Genomic DNA, 14651 nt, shown 5'->3' with positions numbered 1-14651 from the left:
GCGTGCGGTCGGTTGTCCAGCCGGGCCACGCGCGGACGGGTGCGCGCAGACACCGCCCGTTGGGTCGCTGGGCTCGCGGTACTAACAGGCGTGGAAGGGCACCTCTCGCTGCCTTCAGAGACTCGTGAGTTAGAGAAAGAGGCGGCGGCTGCGCGCGCGGGAGGCCGCCCTGCGTGCGGGACTGGCTGCGGATCTGACAGCTTCCGGGAGGGCTACGGCCGGAGGGCCCACGCCGGAAGTCTGCTGCCAGAAGTCCCAGGCGCCGGAAGTGGCGTGCGCGCCTGCGCGGAGTGCGCTGGCTGGGAGCTGGTGCAGCCTCCCGACCCCTCGGAGCGGTGGTCCTGCTGCCCGGACCGGCGGGGAGGAATGGAGCGGGTGGACGGCGGCGGTGGCGCCGATCGCGGCGCCTCAGCAGACCCACGGAGCGCCTTCGTGCTGAGCAACCTGGCGGAAGTGGTGGAGCGAGTGCTCACCTTCCTGCCTGCCAAGGCGCTGCTGCGGGTGGCCGGGTGAGGAGCGGCGGCGGGCTGGCCGGGGTTTGCCCCGCCGGGTGCGTGGGCGGGGGTCGGGCGGTGACAGGGAGGGACGGACTCCCGCTCACAGCCCTTTGTGGTCGCGCCCCCAGCGTGAGCCGCCTGTGGAGGGAGAGCGTGCGCAGGGTGCTGCGGGCCCAGCGCGGGGTGGCCTGGATCGCGGCGGGCCCGGCGGACGGCGGCCACCCGCAGGAGCACTGCCTGGTCCGCGTGGCAGCCCGGGAGCTCGAGGCAAGTGAGACGGGTGGGTGGGTCAGCCTTGGAGAGGTCGGTCTGTTTTGATCCCAATTTCGTGCATGGGCTTTATTTGTATAGATTAGGGAGCACTTTCTCAGGTCCCGAAAAGATTGGAAATGTCAGGTTTCATGACTGTATATTGTGAGGGTGTGCCATTGATCGTATTTGACCAGTCCTCTAATGTTGGGCACTTTATGGATCCAGATTTTTACCATTGTGATGATTCTATGCAGAACCTTTCCTTTACCTGCTTCCGTCAAAGCTTTTATTGTCACTGCTTTGCAGGAAAGGCAACCAGGTCTGTTTAGCTTAGTGTCGCATATAAAGGCCAAGAACTAATCTTGAACCCAAATATTTCAAACCCTGATGCTGTTCTCTTTTGTGGTGTATCTCTGGGCCCCACTTTTGAAAGATGGGCATCACCTGGGCAGGTGAAAACTTGAACTGAGAGGTCAGAGAGGCAGCCTCCTTAACACAGGTGACTGAGGCTGTGGTATCTCACTGGGCAGTGGGAGGAGCCATTGGAGAGGGATTTGCCAACCCCGTGCTCTCTCATATCCCTAGACTTGAGCTTGAATTACCCACAAACACGGATGTAGCATGGCCACCGCCTGACTCTGACAGTAAAGTCGGGGAGTTACCATGGGTGCCTTCCTACTGTCTGAGCCTCCTATTCCATGCACATTTTGCCAGTCTTCCCAGTGTCATCCTTCAAAGCAAAAGGACTCAGTTTACAATTTTATGTTGCATTTATTTGTCCTGTTTCTTAAGTCTTTGATCTGGAACTGTTTCTCCAGCTTTCCTCGATTTCCACAACTTTGACACGGGCCAGTTAGTTTGTGAAGCGTATGATGTATTTTAGGTTTGGATTACATACCTTTGGCCATAATATTCCAAGCGATGCTGTTCTCGTCGCAGCCTACTAGCCATCATATGGTTTCCATCGGGCCCATCTCTGGTGATAGTACCTTTGATTTTTTTTCCTAATACGGTGTCAGCCAGGTGTCGCTACTGTAAAATTACTCTTTTCTACTGTAGTAAATATTTGGTGGGGAGATACTTTGAAACTATGTTAGTATCCTCTTTCAATGTATTCATTTATTTACTTCTGCGTAGCCTCTTAGTCTCTTATTAACTTTTTTATTTAAAATATTCTAAATGTCCACTAAAATTTTTTTGGAACATCTTGCCATTTGGAACTTCTCTGAATAATGGAACCGGGTTCTAGTTGTCTTCCTCTGTGCTATGAGAACATCTCTTGGCGAGGATTGTCATTGCCGAGGCTTCTGGTGAGAACCGAGAAGGGCAATTCAGCAACTGCTCTTTAGCGGGTACCAGAAAAGAGAGAATTATAAAACCTCAGCACCAGACCTCCAGTCTTTAAGAATAAGGAGCTTAAGTCCTAAACACTTTCCAGGGTCATTGTGTGGGTTTATGGCAGTCAGCATGAATGCCTAAATCTTTTAAAATTTCTCTCCTTTCCTGTGTGCAGCAGGCACCACAAACTCAAATGGCTCCAAAGTTAGGCAGGTGTCTCTGGTGAGCCACATGTCTCCGTGTGACAGCGGAGGGAGCTCGCCTCTGTGCAGCCCCAGTCAAGGGGAATGCACGCGGCCTGTGGCCAGAACATCCAGTTTTTCAGAAGAGTCTGGAACTCCACATGTCATGTGAATGTGTTGTGGAAGTTGCAATGTTGGCAACGACGTTGCATTCTGGGAAGATGCCTTGTGTAGCAGGGACATTGTATCCCTGTGTCTTACCCCGCCCTGAGGCCGCCACAGCAGCATCGCTGTGTCGCAGTGTCTTTCATGAGTTTGTCTCAGTGGCATCTAATATGAGACATCTTCATGCACCCTCAAAATATAATGGATCAGCATTTTCCGTGCAATTAACATCGAAACTTTGTTATATGGTAACCACCTCATTCCATCGTGATAGTCAAATGTCTTTGAAAATAACCAGCTCAGAAGGAAACATATATTCACCCTTTTCATTTAATTCAGCCACTTTGCCGCTTTGCTACTGTCTGTGAGGTTTAGTGGGAAGCGTGAGCTTAAACACACCCAGCTCCTCAGTGGCGCATTGCTGGGATGGAAGCATATGGCACAGGAGGTCCGGTGCTGGGGGGCCGAGGAAAGGGCTTAGTGGAAGAGGAGGCACATAAGCTGTGTCTTGGGGGACAGAATATTAAGTCAAGTGGGAAAGGAAAAGAGCTACAGGAGAATATATACAGCAGATTGTGTGTGTGTGTGTGTGTGTGTGTGTGTGTGAGAGAGAGAGAGGGAGAGGGAGAGGGAGAGGGTGATCATAAGCAAAAGACCCCTGTAGGAACATGGCTGGAGTGAAGGAATATTTAATTTGATGGGCAAGGGGATGATCAGTGTGAACATTGGCACCTTCCCTCTGTTGCCAAAGCTGTTTCTGTTACTGTAGTGCCTGTTCAGGTAAAGTCAGGGGCTTTTTTTTTTTTTTTTCTGGTACTTATTTGCTTAAGAGCTTACATTATTATGAAAATAAACTTCTTTAGTGAGTCAGGAATTAGTTTGGCTTGAAGAAAGAGTAGATGTTTAACAAATAAATGAACTGAAAAGGAAAGAGCAGGAGTGAGACATTAAGTGGAGGGACTCAGAATGGGCCGTCCTTGACCTGAAGGAGGGCGGGGCAGCCGCCGGGTGAACCCTGCGAGACTCCCAGGGACCGCAGACTCCCAGGGACCGCAGATGCACTTGTGGATTCCTGTGATCTAATTCCAGCTACTCTTCTCTTTGCAGAATGTTCACATCTTACCACAGACGGTTCTTTACATGGCTGATTCTGACACCTTCATTAGCCTGGAAGAGTGTCGAGGCCACAAGAGAGGCGAGTATCAAGAGAAAAAGTTTTGGGTGTTTTTGTTTCCTTCTGTACCATTTGTTTGGAGTTAGATACGGTCCTGTCCTGAGGGTGACTCTCTGAGGCTCTGGGCCTCCCCTCTGTAGAAGGCAGGGCTGTGTTGTCTCTGAAGCTTGAAGAGCTCCTTTTTCTTCAGGGTTTGGCTCCTGACCCTTGCAGCACAATTGAAACAGTTTCTTTAGAAAGGTATTTTTCTCACTTTGAAATACTTTCCTCCTCCAGGCCCTTCTTTGTATTATTAAAACAGGATGTGTATCTCTGGCTATTCTCGCCTTTCTTGGCGGCGGATGATGGGGACCTGCTCACTGCAGTCATTGGACTGAGGCAGTGGGTAGTCCTCCAACTGGACCCCAGGGGGCTGTTTTTGCAGCTTTAATCACAGCTGACCAGAGAGGCACGATAGCAAGTCTAAAGTTTCGCTGCTGCGGTAGAGTTTGACATCATTGGAGCGAAGGCTGTATGCAAACAAAGCAGAAAGGCCAGCTGGTGGTGCTACCAGGTCAAGTTTAGGATTAAAATGTGAAACAGGCCAGAAACAGGAGCCCAGTTGTTTTCCTCAAAGTTTTTAAACTTCCACCGTATGGAGCATTCCGGTGTCAAGTGACTTACACTTTGTTCAGTGCTTGCCTTTCCCGCCACGCCATCAGCTGTGCGCTTGCCCGGGCGACAGCTGACACTGTCGCACTGTGTCCTTACAGCAAGGAAAAGAACGACCATGGACACGGCGCTGGCCCTGGAGAGGCTGTTCCCGGAGCAGTGCCACATCCTGGGGATCGTGACCCCAGGGATCATAGGTGAGAGCAAGGCCCCAGCATGATTTCCTGCCTCGCATTTGTATTTTCGGCCGGGCAAAACACATTGGCGTGGGTCGCCGTGATCACTGTGCCACCTCTCTGGGCTGTCTCTGCCTGTACACACCAGCTGTACCGCGTGTCTTCCCAGGAGCCCTTCACGAGGGGGAGCGGTTGTCTTCCGCCCCTCTGCCCACCGCGCCGGTGAGCGTGCTCGCGGTCACTGCTGCCGCTGGGTGAGGGCAGGGGCCGCCCCAGGAACTGCTGTTTCTCTGCTGGGCTGCCACTTCCGAAGTTGGTCGCCTACGTAGTGCCATTTTCCCAGTTTGCTGCTCTGAATATTTGCTGGCTTTTATGGTTTGATTGTTTTCTCTAGCTAAGGGGAGGGAGACGCCCTGTTGAGGCAGTGACAAGGGCAGTGGTTCAGCCACCTGGTCTGGGATCTGGCTGCACCGATGCTGTCTGTGTGACCACACAGGACCAGCCCCCGAGGGGTGCCAGGTCCCCACCTGGGCAATGGGAGCGGTAGTACCATCCTCAGGCGGTACAGTGACTTAACACACGGAAGGCACTTAGAACACAGGTGTGCAGTCAACAGTGAGTAAATGTTGGGTATTATCTTTGTTCCACTCAGTAGTAATCCCTAGTGGTCATTTCTGATCTTCACTGGGAGACTTTTAACCTCTTAAAAGGTTAACCACTGGTAACCTTTTAACCTTGGTACTTCACTTGCCCAGTGAAGTACCAAGGAGTTCAGGTATTCACAAATGAGTAAGGGTACTTGATCGGACTCTGTGCTTCCATCATCTCCCCACAGTGGGGGTTAGGACTTCATGTACATTTTGGGGAGATACAATTTTGATTCTGATACCTTCCTTTAACATTCACAACATATTACACACATATTTCCATGTTAATAAATACATCATTCTTAATGGCTACATTTGATTGTATAAATGTAACTTTTAATCTAAATATCAGTGTAGGACATTTTGACATTTTATTTGTTACTAAAATTTTTCTGCTAAAAGTATTTATGTGTGAGTGTGTGTGTATATGTATGTTCAAGATAAATTTTTTAAAATGGGACTGCTGTGAAGAAGTATTTACCACCCCGCCAACTTTTTATTTAGAGAACTTTTAAACCTATAGAGGAGTTGAAAGAATAATAGTACATTAAACACCCACATACCCTTCATCTCATACCCTTTTTAAAAGATTCACTGTTTTAACAGCCCTGGCTGGCATAGCTCAGTGGATTGAGCGCAGGCTGTGAACCAGTGTCATAGGTTCGATTCCCAGTCAGAGCACATGCCTGGGTTGCAGGCCATGACCCCCAGCAACCGCACATTGATGTTTCTCTCTATCTCCCTCCCTTCCTTCTCTAAAAATAAAAATAAATAAAATCTTTAAAAAGATTCACTGTTTTAAAAAATGTTGCCCCATTTGCTTGTTGGGTCTTTGTTTATAGACAGATTTCTTTCTGAGTCATTGCAGAGCATCATGACTGTACTGCCCAAAACCTGGAAGCTGAAATCTTGGGTGGTGGCCGCGAGCATGCTGGCTAGCTGGCTGGCTGGGCAGGTGGGAGGTGGCGTGTGCTCTGTGTCAGGAACCTTCAGTTTTGTTGTTTGAACCGTCCATTTTTGTGGCATCTGTTCACCAAACTGCTTCACTTTTCTCCTAGTGACGCCCATGGGATCAGGTAGCAGTCGGCCTCAGGAAATAGAAATTGGAGAATCTGGCTTTGCTCTCCTCTTCCCTCAGATTGAAGGAATAAAAATACAGCCCTTCCATTTCATTAAGGATCCAAAGAACCCAACACTAGAAAGACGTCGCCTCACCGAAGCGGGTAAGCTCCTGCTCTTTACCGTAACCCCCACCCTGCTGGTGGACTGCGTCCGAGTCCAGAGGAGGTGCCCGGGACTGGAGCCATGGGTCGGTCAGACGTGAGGTGGAAGGCGAGTGCAGCCCGTTTCAGGTTTGAGAAAAGGCGTGGGCGAAGGCAGACTCTGTCGAGCAAGGGTTCACGGGGACGTGTCACTCGGGAAGCGTGGCTGAAGCAGGCAGGTCACGAGGGGTCGTTTGGAAGCGTGAAAGGACCGGCTCCGTGTCTAAGCTCTGACGACGAAGCTTCATCTCACACGGTAGCCGCGAACTGGCTACTCAAGCGAGGAAGGCAGTGTCACGGCCTTTTGTCCACAATCTGCAAATGAAATGGTTGGCATTAACTCGTTAAAAATCACGGTTGGCATAAAAAATCCGCAGTGGTGACCCCTTCGTCTACACGTAGGTCAACTCGCCTGCAGCGATAAGACCCCGTTGTTTGAAATGGCCACGAAGCCAGCGAGAATCAAAACCCGTGGCCACAAAAGGAACGTTTATGAATGGCCAGCATTTCCCGAGGCCTAGGCCGGGCGCCGCACCACAGGCTGCTTCGGGTCCTCACGACAGCATTGCTGGTGGAATTTATTGGGCTGTCCTGTGGATGAGGACTCAGAGTCCAAAGGGAGTAGAGAGCTGAGTGTCTTAGAGCACGCAGTGCAGACACAAGACCTGCGGTAGCTGGGTTGTGCAAGCCCTCACAGCCACGCGGGGCAAACTCCTCTCAGGAGAACCTCCGACTGAGCCTTTCCAAGCAACCCGGTGTTACATGTAGAGGCAACTAGGGTTTCAGGCGCGAGTGTGTCTGGGTAGCCAAGCCAGGGCAGCTTTGTTGAGTCCTCATGAGACTTGGCGTTGGGAGACTGGCTGGATGGAGCCAACAACGTTCAGCAGACCGGCTCGCTTTAGAATCGGTCACGTGGTTAGGAAACTGTTGGTCTGAGGTTGAGACCAGACACGCGGTTGGAGCCCTCAGCTCACTGCCTGGCACCTGTCTGTGTCGCCTGCCGCTGAAGGCTGCGTGAGCCCTCGCAGGGCGGCACAGTGCAGGGTTACGGAGGGGATTTCGGCCGCAGAGTCAGCGCAGCAAACGAAGAAGAGAGGCAGGTTGATGCTGACAAGAGGGTGGCTGTGTTCAGTGGGTTCATGATACAGAAATTCTCAATTTCATTCAGTGATCTCTCATCAAGATCCGTGATTATAACTTCCAGGACCCCTCTTCCAAAGCAGGCCCCAGTCCAGGTATTCAATGAGGATGTATTTTGGGGGGAACCACCATTCAGCCCACTCAGGATTAGTGCCTTTTTTCTCCATTTCCCTGGGTCTCGGGCTCCCACCGCTGCTCACTGTTCTGTGCGAAGCAGGGTCGCTTTCGTCCCAGGCGGGGCCTGGGAGGACGTGGCCTGGCCCCCAGGTGCTGCTCAGTGACTGGCTTCTTCCTTATGTGTGTGGGGTGTTGACTGTGTGCTGTTTTCAAACAGCCACTTAGTTTTGTTTTTTTACTGGGGAGAAACTGTAGCAAAGACTTTGGGTTGCGTTCAGGTTTGTAGAAAAGGGGACATTTGACAGCTTAAGCACTAAGTTGCACAGAACTGAAAGCGCAGGTTTGAACAGTAACATTTTACTTTCAAAATGTAGACGGTAACGTTTTAATCGGGTAAATTTAAAGTTCCCGTTTTGCGGCCGTGACTCCTTGCTGCTCCTCGTTGCCCTGCAGGCCTCCTAGACAACCCCGAGCTCCGAGTGGTCCTGGTGTTCGGCTACAACTGCTGCCGGGTGGGGGCCAGCGACTACCTGCAGCGAGTCATCGGCACTTTCAGCGACCTGAACGTCATCGTGGCTGGCGGCCAGGTGGACAACCTGGCCTCGCTGACCTCCGAAAAGTACGTCTGTGCGCGGAGGGGCGCAGCCTCGGGGTTTTTGTCACTGTGGTTCTTTTTAAAAACAAATTTGCAGACTGGTTAACCTAACCGTTCGCTCCGTGTCGTGGTGGGTCCTGGGTGAGGGGCTCACTCACCACAGTTCTGCTCACAGCTGGAGAACGAGACGCACACACGTCGTCCTTGAAGAACTTCCTCTCGGTGGGATGCACGGGCTCTCGGGAGTAATGTTCAGCCTGTCTACTAAGGCCCCGCTCTGCCTCCGCGTGACCTGCGTGTCACTTCCTCTCCAGTTCTGTCCAAGAGCAGATCTCTGGGTCAAGCTTCTCAGAGCCCCTGATGTGCTTAGTGCTTCTGGAATCTTCTAGAGGGGCAGTAACATTACCCGTGGCCATCCTCCAGTCTGTTTGGCCATAAAACTTCTGTTTCTGTGGAGCCCCTGCAGGCCCACCTGTGCCACTGAGCACGTGCGTTTGGAATTCTGTACTAGATCTTTTGAACGGCTTTGTCAAACACAACAATTATTTACTTAAGGCTCTGCTTTCAAAGATCAAAAAAAAAATTTGCTGTCATAACTCCCTTCCCATTTTGAATGCACGTATGTAGTGTTTGGAGTTTGAGCTACTTAAGTGAACAGAAATATCAACTGTCTCCAAAAGCAGGAAGGTGACACTCCTACCCCCTGACGCACCCTGCAAACCCCTGTGCTTGTTTCTCACTGTTCGTGTTAGTGTTTTGCCTCTAGAGTTAGCGACGTGGAGCGTGGTTAGAACGCAGCCTCTCTCAGGGCCGTGTCAGTTGCCCCAGGTGTGACGTTGCACCTTATCTGCCCTTGGCCTCCACTGTTGGGTCAGGGAAAGCAAAAAGCTAAGTCAGGCCCCTGGACCGTCGTTGGGGAGGAAGGGAGGGAGGCCAAGCACACTGAGCTCCAAGCAGTGCTCGGCCTCGTGCAGCTGCCGTGGAGAGTGTCCCTTGCAGGACACGTCAGTGTGGTCTTCGTCCTGGGTCAGCGTGCACGAGAAGCCGTTTGCAGAAGGCAGTGCAGGGACCTAAGGGTGTTCAGATATGTGCCTGCTCCCACCCCCCCAAAAAGGTAGGTCAGTGACTCTCTAAGGCAAGAGATTCACAACACACAGGCAGTCGTGTGCCGGAGAGGAACTGGGGTGAAGTCAGAGGAGCCACAGGAGCCTCGGGAAGGTGGCTTCTGCCCCTCAGAACTGGCTTTGCCACTGGCTGGCTTTACTCTATTAGTCATTTAAGCTTTTTGAGTCATAGTTTCTTGTCAGTCCAGTGACTCCTGCCTGACTCATAGCCTCTGATGTTGGTAAACATGACAGAAATGTTAAGGTCCTCGTTTTCCCCCTGTGGGTGTTCACTGTATTATGCTTTGTCATTGTATTGAGACTTTTTTTTTTTATTAAGAATGAAATATTTTATTGAAAAGTGTCAGGCAAATACAAACAAAAAAGGAAACATGTTTTAACCTTCAGATTAAGCTGAATTTTAGGCTGAAAACAATAAACAAGACCCAGCAATGTAATCGTATTTCTTCACGGACCCAACAACATAAAGCTAGAAACATCTTCCGTGACTGAATAGCCGAGGTGGGGGAAAAGCACAAAAGAGGGAAATAGCCCCAACAAGCTTCATGTGCTCGACACCACTGTGTATGCCAGGGAAGCTGTAACATTACTTGTAAGGAAGCGAACAAGGTAAGGGTGCCCCTCCGAACTCGGGATTGGCTTTGGAAATCTCCGTGGAGTTGCACTTGCCCCCCTGTCTCTGCGACTGAAAGACTAGGGGTTCACTTGCCCGTGGACGTGACGTGCCTTCTGCGCTCATTTCCATAGTGTGTCCACCCTCGTCCCACTCGCACTGGAAGGTGAGCCGCAGACCGAGGGAGGGCCGCTAACGGCAGCAGCTCCCAGCCAGTGAATCAGGAGGATTTTTCTTTTGTTTTACCCGTTAAAATTTTAATTTTTTTTTTTTTTTTTGCTTCATGATAAACTAGCGCTGTTCTGCTTGACTGTTCCAGGCACCCTCTCGACATCGACGCCACTGGGGTGGCCGGGCTGTCGTTCAGCGGCCCGCGGGTCCAGAGCGCCACCGTGCTCCTCAACGAGGACGTCAGCGACGAGAAGACGGCCGAGGCGGCCATGCAGCGCCTCAAAGCGGCCGGCATCCCCGAGCGCAACACCGTGGGCTTCATGTTCGCCTGCGTGGGCAGGGGCTCCCAGTACTACAGAGCCAAGGGGAACGTGGAGGCCGACGCGTTCAGGAAGTTCTTCCCGGGGGTGCCTTTGTTTGGCTTCTTTGGGAACGGAGAAATTGGATGCGATCGCATCGTCACTGGGAACTTCGTCTTGAAGAAGTGTAACGAGGTAAAGGACGACGACTTGTTTCACAGCTACACAACAGTGATGGCGCTGATTCACCTCGGGTCGCCCAAGTAGAGCTGCCGGGGGAGGGGCTTCCACAGCACAGGACTCTGGGGTTCTGCCTTCCCAGGAAACGGAGACTTGGGGTGTGTGCATTTCAAACAAAAATAGCTTTACACGTATTTGTTTTGTAGCTTTGATGCTCTAAAGATTTCTTTGGGGTAGTTTTAACATAATAGAAGGACAACCCCGTGTGTGACTTCATACAGAACGAGGGCTGGGAGCTTTCGCAGGAGGCGCAAGCAAACCGATCATGGCTGTCGCACCAGGTTCTGCAGCTGCTGTGCGCGTGATTTTAACCCGCCTCCCGCAGAGGAGGGCGGACGGGGGGTTTGTAGAAGGATGGTGACTGCAGGCATTCCGTGACTACCTCAGCATTGTTAGGTGAGCTTTTAGCAGAATCATGAAGACACTTTCCTCCCTTCGTAAAGGAGGAAAATATTCAGATGGCTCGAGAAATCTTTCTCCGCTTTACAATGTTACCAATTTTTTCACAAGCTGTAATGAAATTATTACTGACTTTTTACTTATTTGATAAATACTGAAGACCTATTTTTGTTTTGGTTCTCTACAGTTGCTTAGTGAAATAAATTGCCAAGACTAATAAGCGGTGTTTTAGTCTTCTATAAGGAAAACAATTTTCCTTTTCCCTCCGACCGTGTTATGAGACAGGAATGAACACCGGTCTTGTCTAAGCCACTTTCGCCTGGGCCTTAGTCGCAGGACAACCGGTGCTAGCATTTGCTCCCTAGCCCGATGCGATGCAGCTACTGCGAGACACCTCTGGTGTAGTTCTCGGTGGTTCTCACAGGAAGGTAGAAAACTTGTAAGGTAAGTGACATCAAATGTGCTGACATTCCTGCTTTTCTATTTTTAAGCACTCTTCTCCCCATTTTTGCCTGGAAAGATTTTTCTCTTCCTGTTTATGCACATGATAAAAATGCTTCAAAGTTTCCCTTGTCTTATAGTTCCCCTCGATCTTAGTTCCTGAAGAAAGTCCAAAAACGGTCCGATGGTCACAGAATGTTTAGTCTGTGCACAGTAGTATGCAGGCATTTCTATGTTGCTATTAACTTTTTATTATGTAACACTGGTACCATTGTCAAGTAGATGATGCCTCAGAATTTGAGTTCTTGGCTGTGCTTACGTAGCACAGAAGGAAAACACATTGTAAATTTTTTGGTTCTGTGATGTTAACCAAAGTTGGTTAAATTGTAGAAGAAAAATGAATTTTAAAAATGAAAATTTTAAAATATATGAGCCAGGGGATGAAGTGGATTACAGTGTTTTGTCACTTACATGAAGTGGCTCTGCAGGGTCATTTCATATAACATTTGAGGTTAACAGAGGGATCCTATTTTGCAGTCAAGCCTTGTGGGGGGGGCTTGTTAGGAACAGCAAATTCATTATGCCACCAGGCTGTGACCTTGGTGCAGAATAGGAGGAGAACTTGACCCAGGAGAAATCAGAGCAGTACAGGAAGTCCTCACTTAATGGTGTCAATAGGTTCTCAGAACCGTGGTGAAATGACAAGTGATGAGCCCAATTTCACCACAGGCTACTTGATATGGAGTTAAGTTCCTGCAGCAGCTCATAGGGTTGTAACAGGATGACAGTAAATGCTACAGTGTTGCTTGAGGGCCCATCGCCCTGCTGAGAACAAAGGTTGCCCAGGAAGGGAAGTCATAATTTAACCAATGTTACAATGAAATAATCTATTACAATTTTGGAAGGCTTGTCTTAAATAAAAGCGATCATTAAAGGAATAGTTACTGTTTCCACTGCAAACACAAGTGTATTCCTAGAAGTGGCAACTGTTGTAGCCATTTGTAGCCATTTGGAAAAATGGTCACAAGAAAAATGGACAAGAGCACAAAATGAGAAGATGCACCGTTGGTGTCTTCGCGCACTGAGCGGCCGCCGCCTGAGTGGTGATCAGGTTGACAGGATGGCTTATTTAATCAAGATGTTGGTTGGAGCATTGTCTTGATTAGTGTGTTCACTTCAGTAGTGTCATGTCCACCCCTTGTCCCACTCGGACTGGCAGGTGAGCTGCAGACCAAGTGAGGGCCGTTAAAGGTAGCAGCTCCCAACCAGTGAACCAGGAGGATTTTTCTTTTGTTTCACATGTTAGCTTGTGGGTTCGGTTCCTGGTTAGAGTGCGGATGACCCCCGGTCCATGCATATACGAGAAGCAGTCAGTCAATGTTTCTCTCTCTCCCTTCCTCTCTAAAAGCAATGATAAAAAATGTCCTCAGGTGAGGATAAAAAAATATATAAATGTATATACATTAATTTCCTTGATACACTTTCAAAGCAAAATTTTTCTGCAGCTGCAGTTTGTTTATAAAAGGAATATATTTCCATTCCCTTTATCCAAGTAGAACTAAACTCCTTATCAGTGAGCAGCAACCCAAGGAAGTGAAGGAAAGGTAGGCTTTGAGATTCAAACCCGGGAATGGACACTCTGCACAGTGATGTAATAACTAATCACCGTCTGTGCGCCGCTCTAATGCAGAGGGTCCAGCAGAGTGGGTCACCACTGTAGTCCCCTCAGATGGCAAACATACCAACTTCTGAACCTAATAAGAGAGACTAGATAGCAAGTGTTGTCACTTACTAATATTGCAAATTTAACACAACGAACATGTAAAGAATGTAAAATAAACTTTTATAAACCTATGTAAAAGTTTTTGACAAAACTCGAACTTTTATCACTTCATGCACACTCTGCAGCTTTCATTGGCAGCACCGTAAGTTACATTTTAATAGAAAGAGAAGACTGTATGTAAATCAGGGGTGTCCAACCACGTGGCCCAGGATGGCTGTGAACATGGCCCAACACAAGATCGTAAATTCACTTAAAACATTAGGAGATGTTTTTGTAATTATGTATCACAGTGTATTTAATATGTAGCCAAAGACAACTCTTCTTCCCGTGTGGTCCAGAGACGCCAAAAGGTTGGACACCCCTGCTCTGAATCCTCTTGATTGGAACTTTGTAGATGAAATTTTGAGATGACTGACTTGATTTCATTTGTAGAGACTGGGCATGAGTCTGCTTAATAAAAACCCTACAAGAACCGAACAGAACAAGCATCAGTGATAAGATCCTTGTTTAATGAACAAAACTAAACCCTATGTAAAGAATGTGTTCCTTGAGTTGTTTTTCATACTGGCATTTGCAAGACATGTTGTTTTTGTCTTATATACATCCATTGTGCCCTCCAGTACACCTGAGGCAGGTAACAGGAATATATGCTACCAGGAAATAGAAAACGCTGTCAGGAGCCAATAAACCTTATCTAAGATTTTGGTTCTAAAAGTGCACGGAACATTTTCATTTCATAAACAGGTTGTGTAAAAGTTATTGTTCTGTATTGACTCATCACAGCCTGCAAACAAGGCAGGATTCGTAATTATAGGAAACTGGAAGGAAATCAGTTCATTGATTTTAAGTGCAGATGATCAGAATGAGAATTTTCAGACCATTTCCTTAACATTTACAGTTTCCCAGTCTGACTAACCAAAATTCAGTCACCACACATGTGCCTGAAACATTCTCTCCGAGGCCTCATCGTGATGTGAGAATGACAGACGCCTTAGTGACACCAGCCCAACGGTGGACTAGGATGCTCCGGAACACAGACCCCAGTGGGCCGCAGTGGGAACCAACTCTGCAGAGCTCTGGAAAAGAGGTTTACAGCACCCGAGAGAGGGCCCAGTGAAGAAAAACCACTTTTCAGAGCATAGGGAAGTTTTGTGACTTTTCACTCACCCTTGCCCCAGTGCAATGGTGGTCTTATTCTTAAAGTGGCAGACTTTATTTGCAAATGAGTGTTTATGTCTTTCCTAATCTAGGGGGCACCTGAAGGACTGACCTAAGTGCTCATCTTTGTTTTGCATACCTTGGAAAAAGGGGGTGGGCACCGCTTGTCAAAGCTGCAAGGTCACTACAAACTCACAGACCTGGGGCAAGAGGTTATGGGTGGAGAC

At 49.0% G+C, this 14651-nt stretch overlaps 1 protein-coding gene across 3 annotated transcripts; it reads left to right on the top strand.

The window, feature by feature from the left end:
- The first annotated feature begins 275 nt into the window (after positions 1-275).
- On the top strand, positions 276-11901 carry FBXO22 (F-box protein 22). 3 transcript variants are annotated; one of them, XM_028502314.2, is made up of 7 exons: positions 276-509; positions 626-764; positions 3542-3629; positions 4361-4456; positions 6141-6305; positions 8055-8220; positions 10253-11901. In XM_028502314.2, the coding sequence occupies exons 1-7, from the start codon at positions 367-369 to the stop codon at positions 10668-10670; spliced, it is 1215 nt and encodes a 404-aa protein (XP_028358115.1). In that variant the 5' UTR covers positions 276-366; the 3' UTR covers positions 10671-11901. The 3 variants fall into 3 exon arrangements, with proteins under 3 accessions (XP_028358115.1, XP_035869089.1, XP_035869088.1); XM_036013196.1 differs by lacking the exons at positions 276-509; positions 626-764 and adding exons at positions 786-2055; positions 2302-2309; XM_036013195.1 differs by lacking the exons at positions 276-509; positions 626-764 and adding an exon at positions 786-2059.
- Positions 11902-14651: the final 2750 nt, after the last annotated feature.

This window comes from Phyllostomus discolor, chromosome 12 (assembly GCF_004126475.2).
Source record: "Phyllostomus discolor isolate MPI-MPIP mPhyDis1 chromosome 12, mPhyDis1.pri.v3, whole genome shotgun sequence".
NCBI classification, from domain to species: domain Eukaryota; kingdom Metazoa; phylum Chordata; class Mammalia; order Chiroptera; family Phyllostomidae; genus Phyllostomus; species Phyllostomus discolor.
Note: the sequence above shows the minus strand (reverse complement) of the source record. Positions and strands in the feature narration are given on the sequence as shown.

Bases quoted from the DNA above. Each gene is read 5' to 3' on its own strand.
- FBXO22 (XM_028502314.2), top strand. From the start codon at position 367: ATGGAGCGGGTGGACGGCGGCGGTGGCGCCGATCGCGGCGCCTCAGCA. The intron at 510-625 runs GTGAGGAGCGGC...TCGCGCCCCCAG, and splicing joins GCGCTGCTGCGGGTGGCCGG to CGTGAGCCGCCTGTGGAGGG. The intron at 765-3,541 runs GCAAGTGAGACG...TTCTCTTTGCAG, and splicing joins TGGCAGCCCGGGAGCTCGAG to AATGTTCACATCTTACCACA.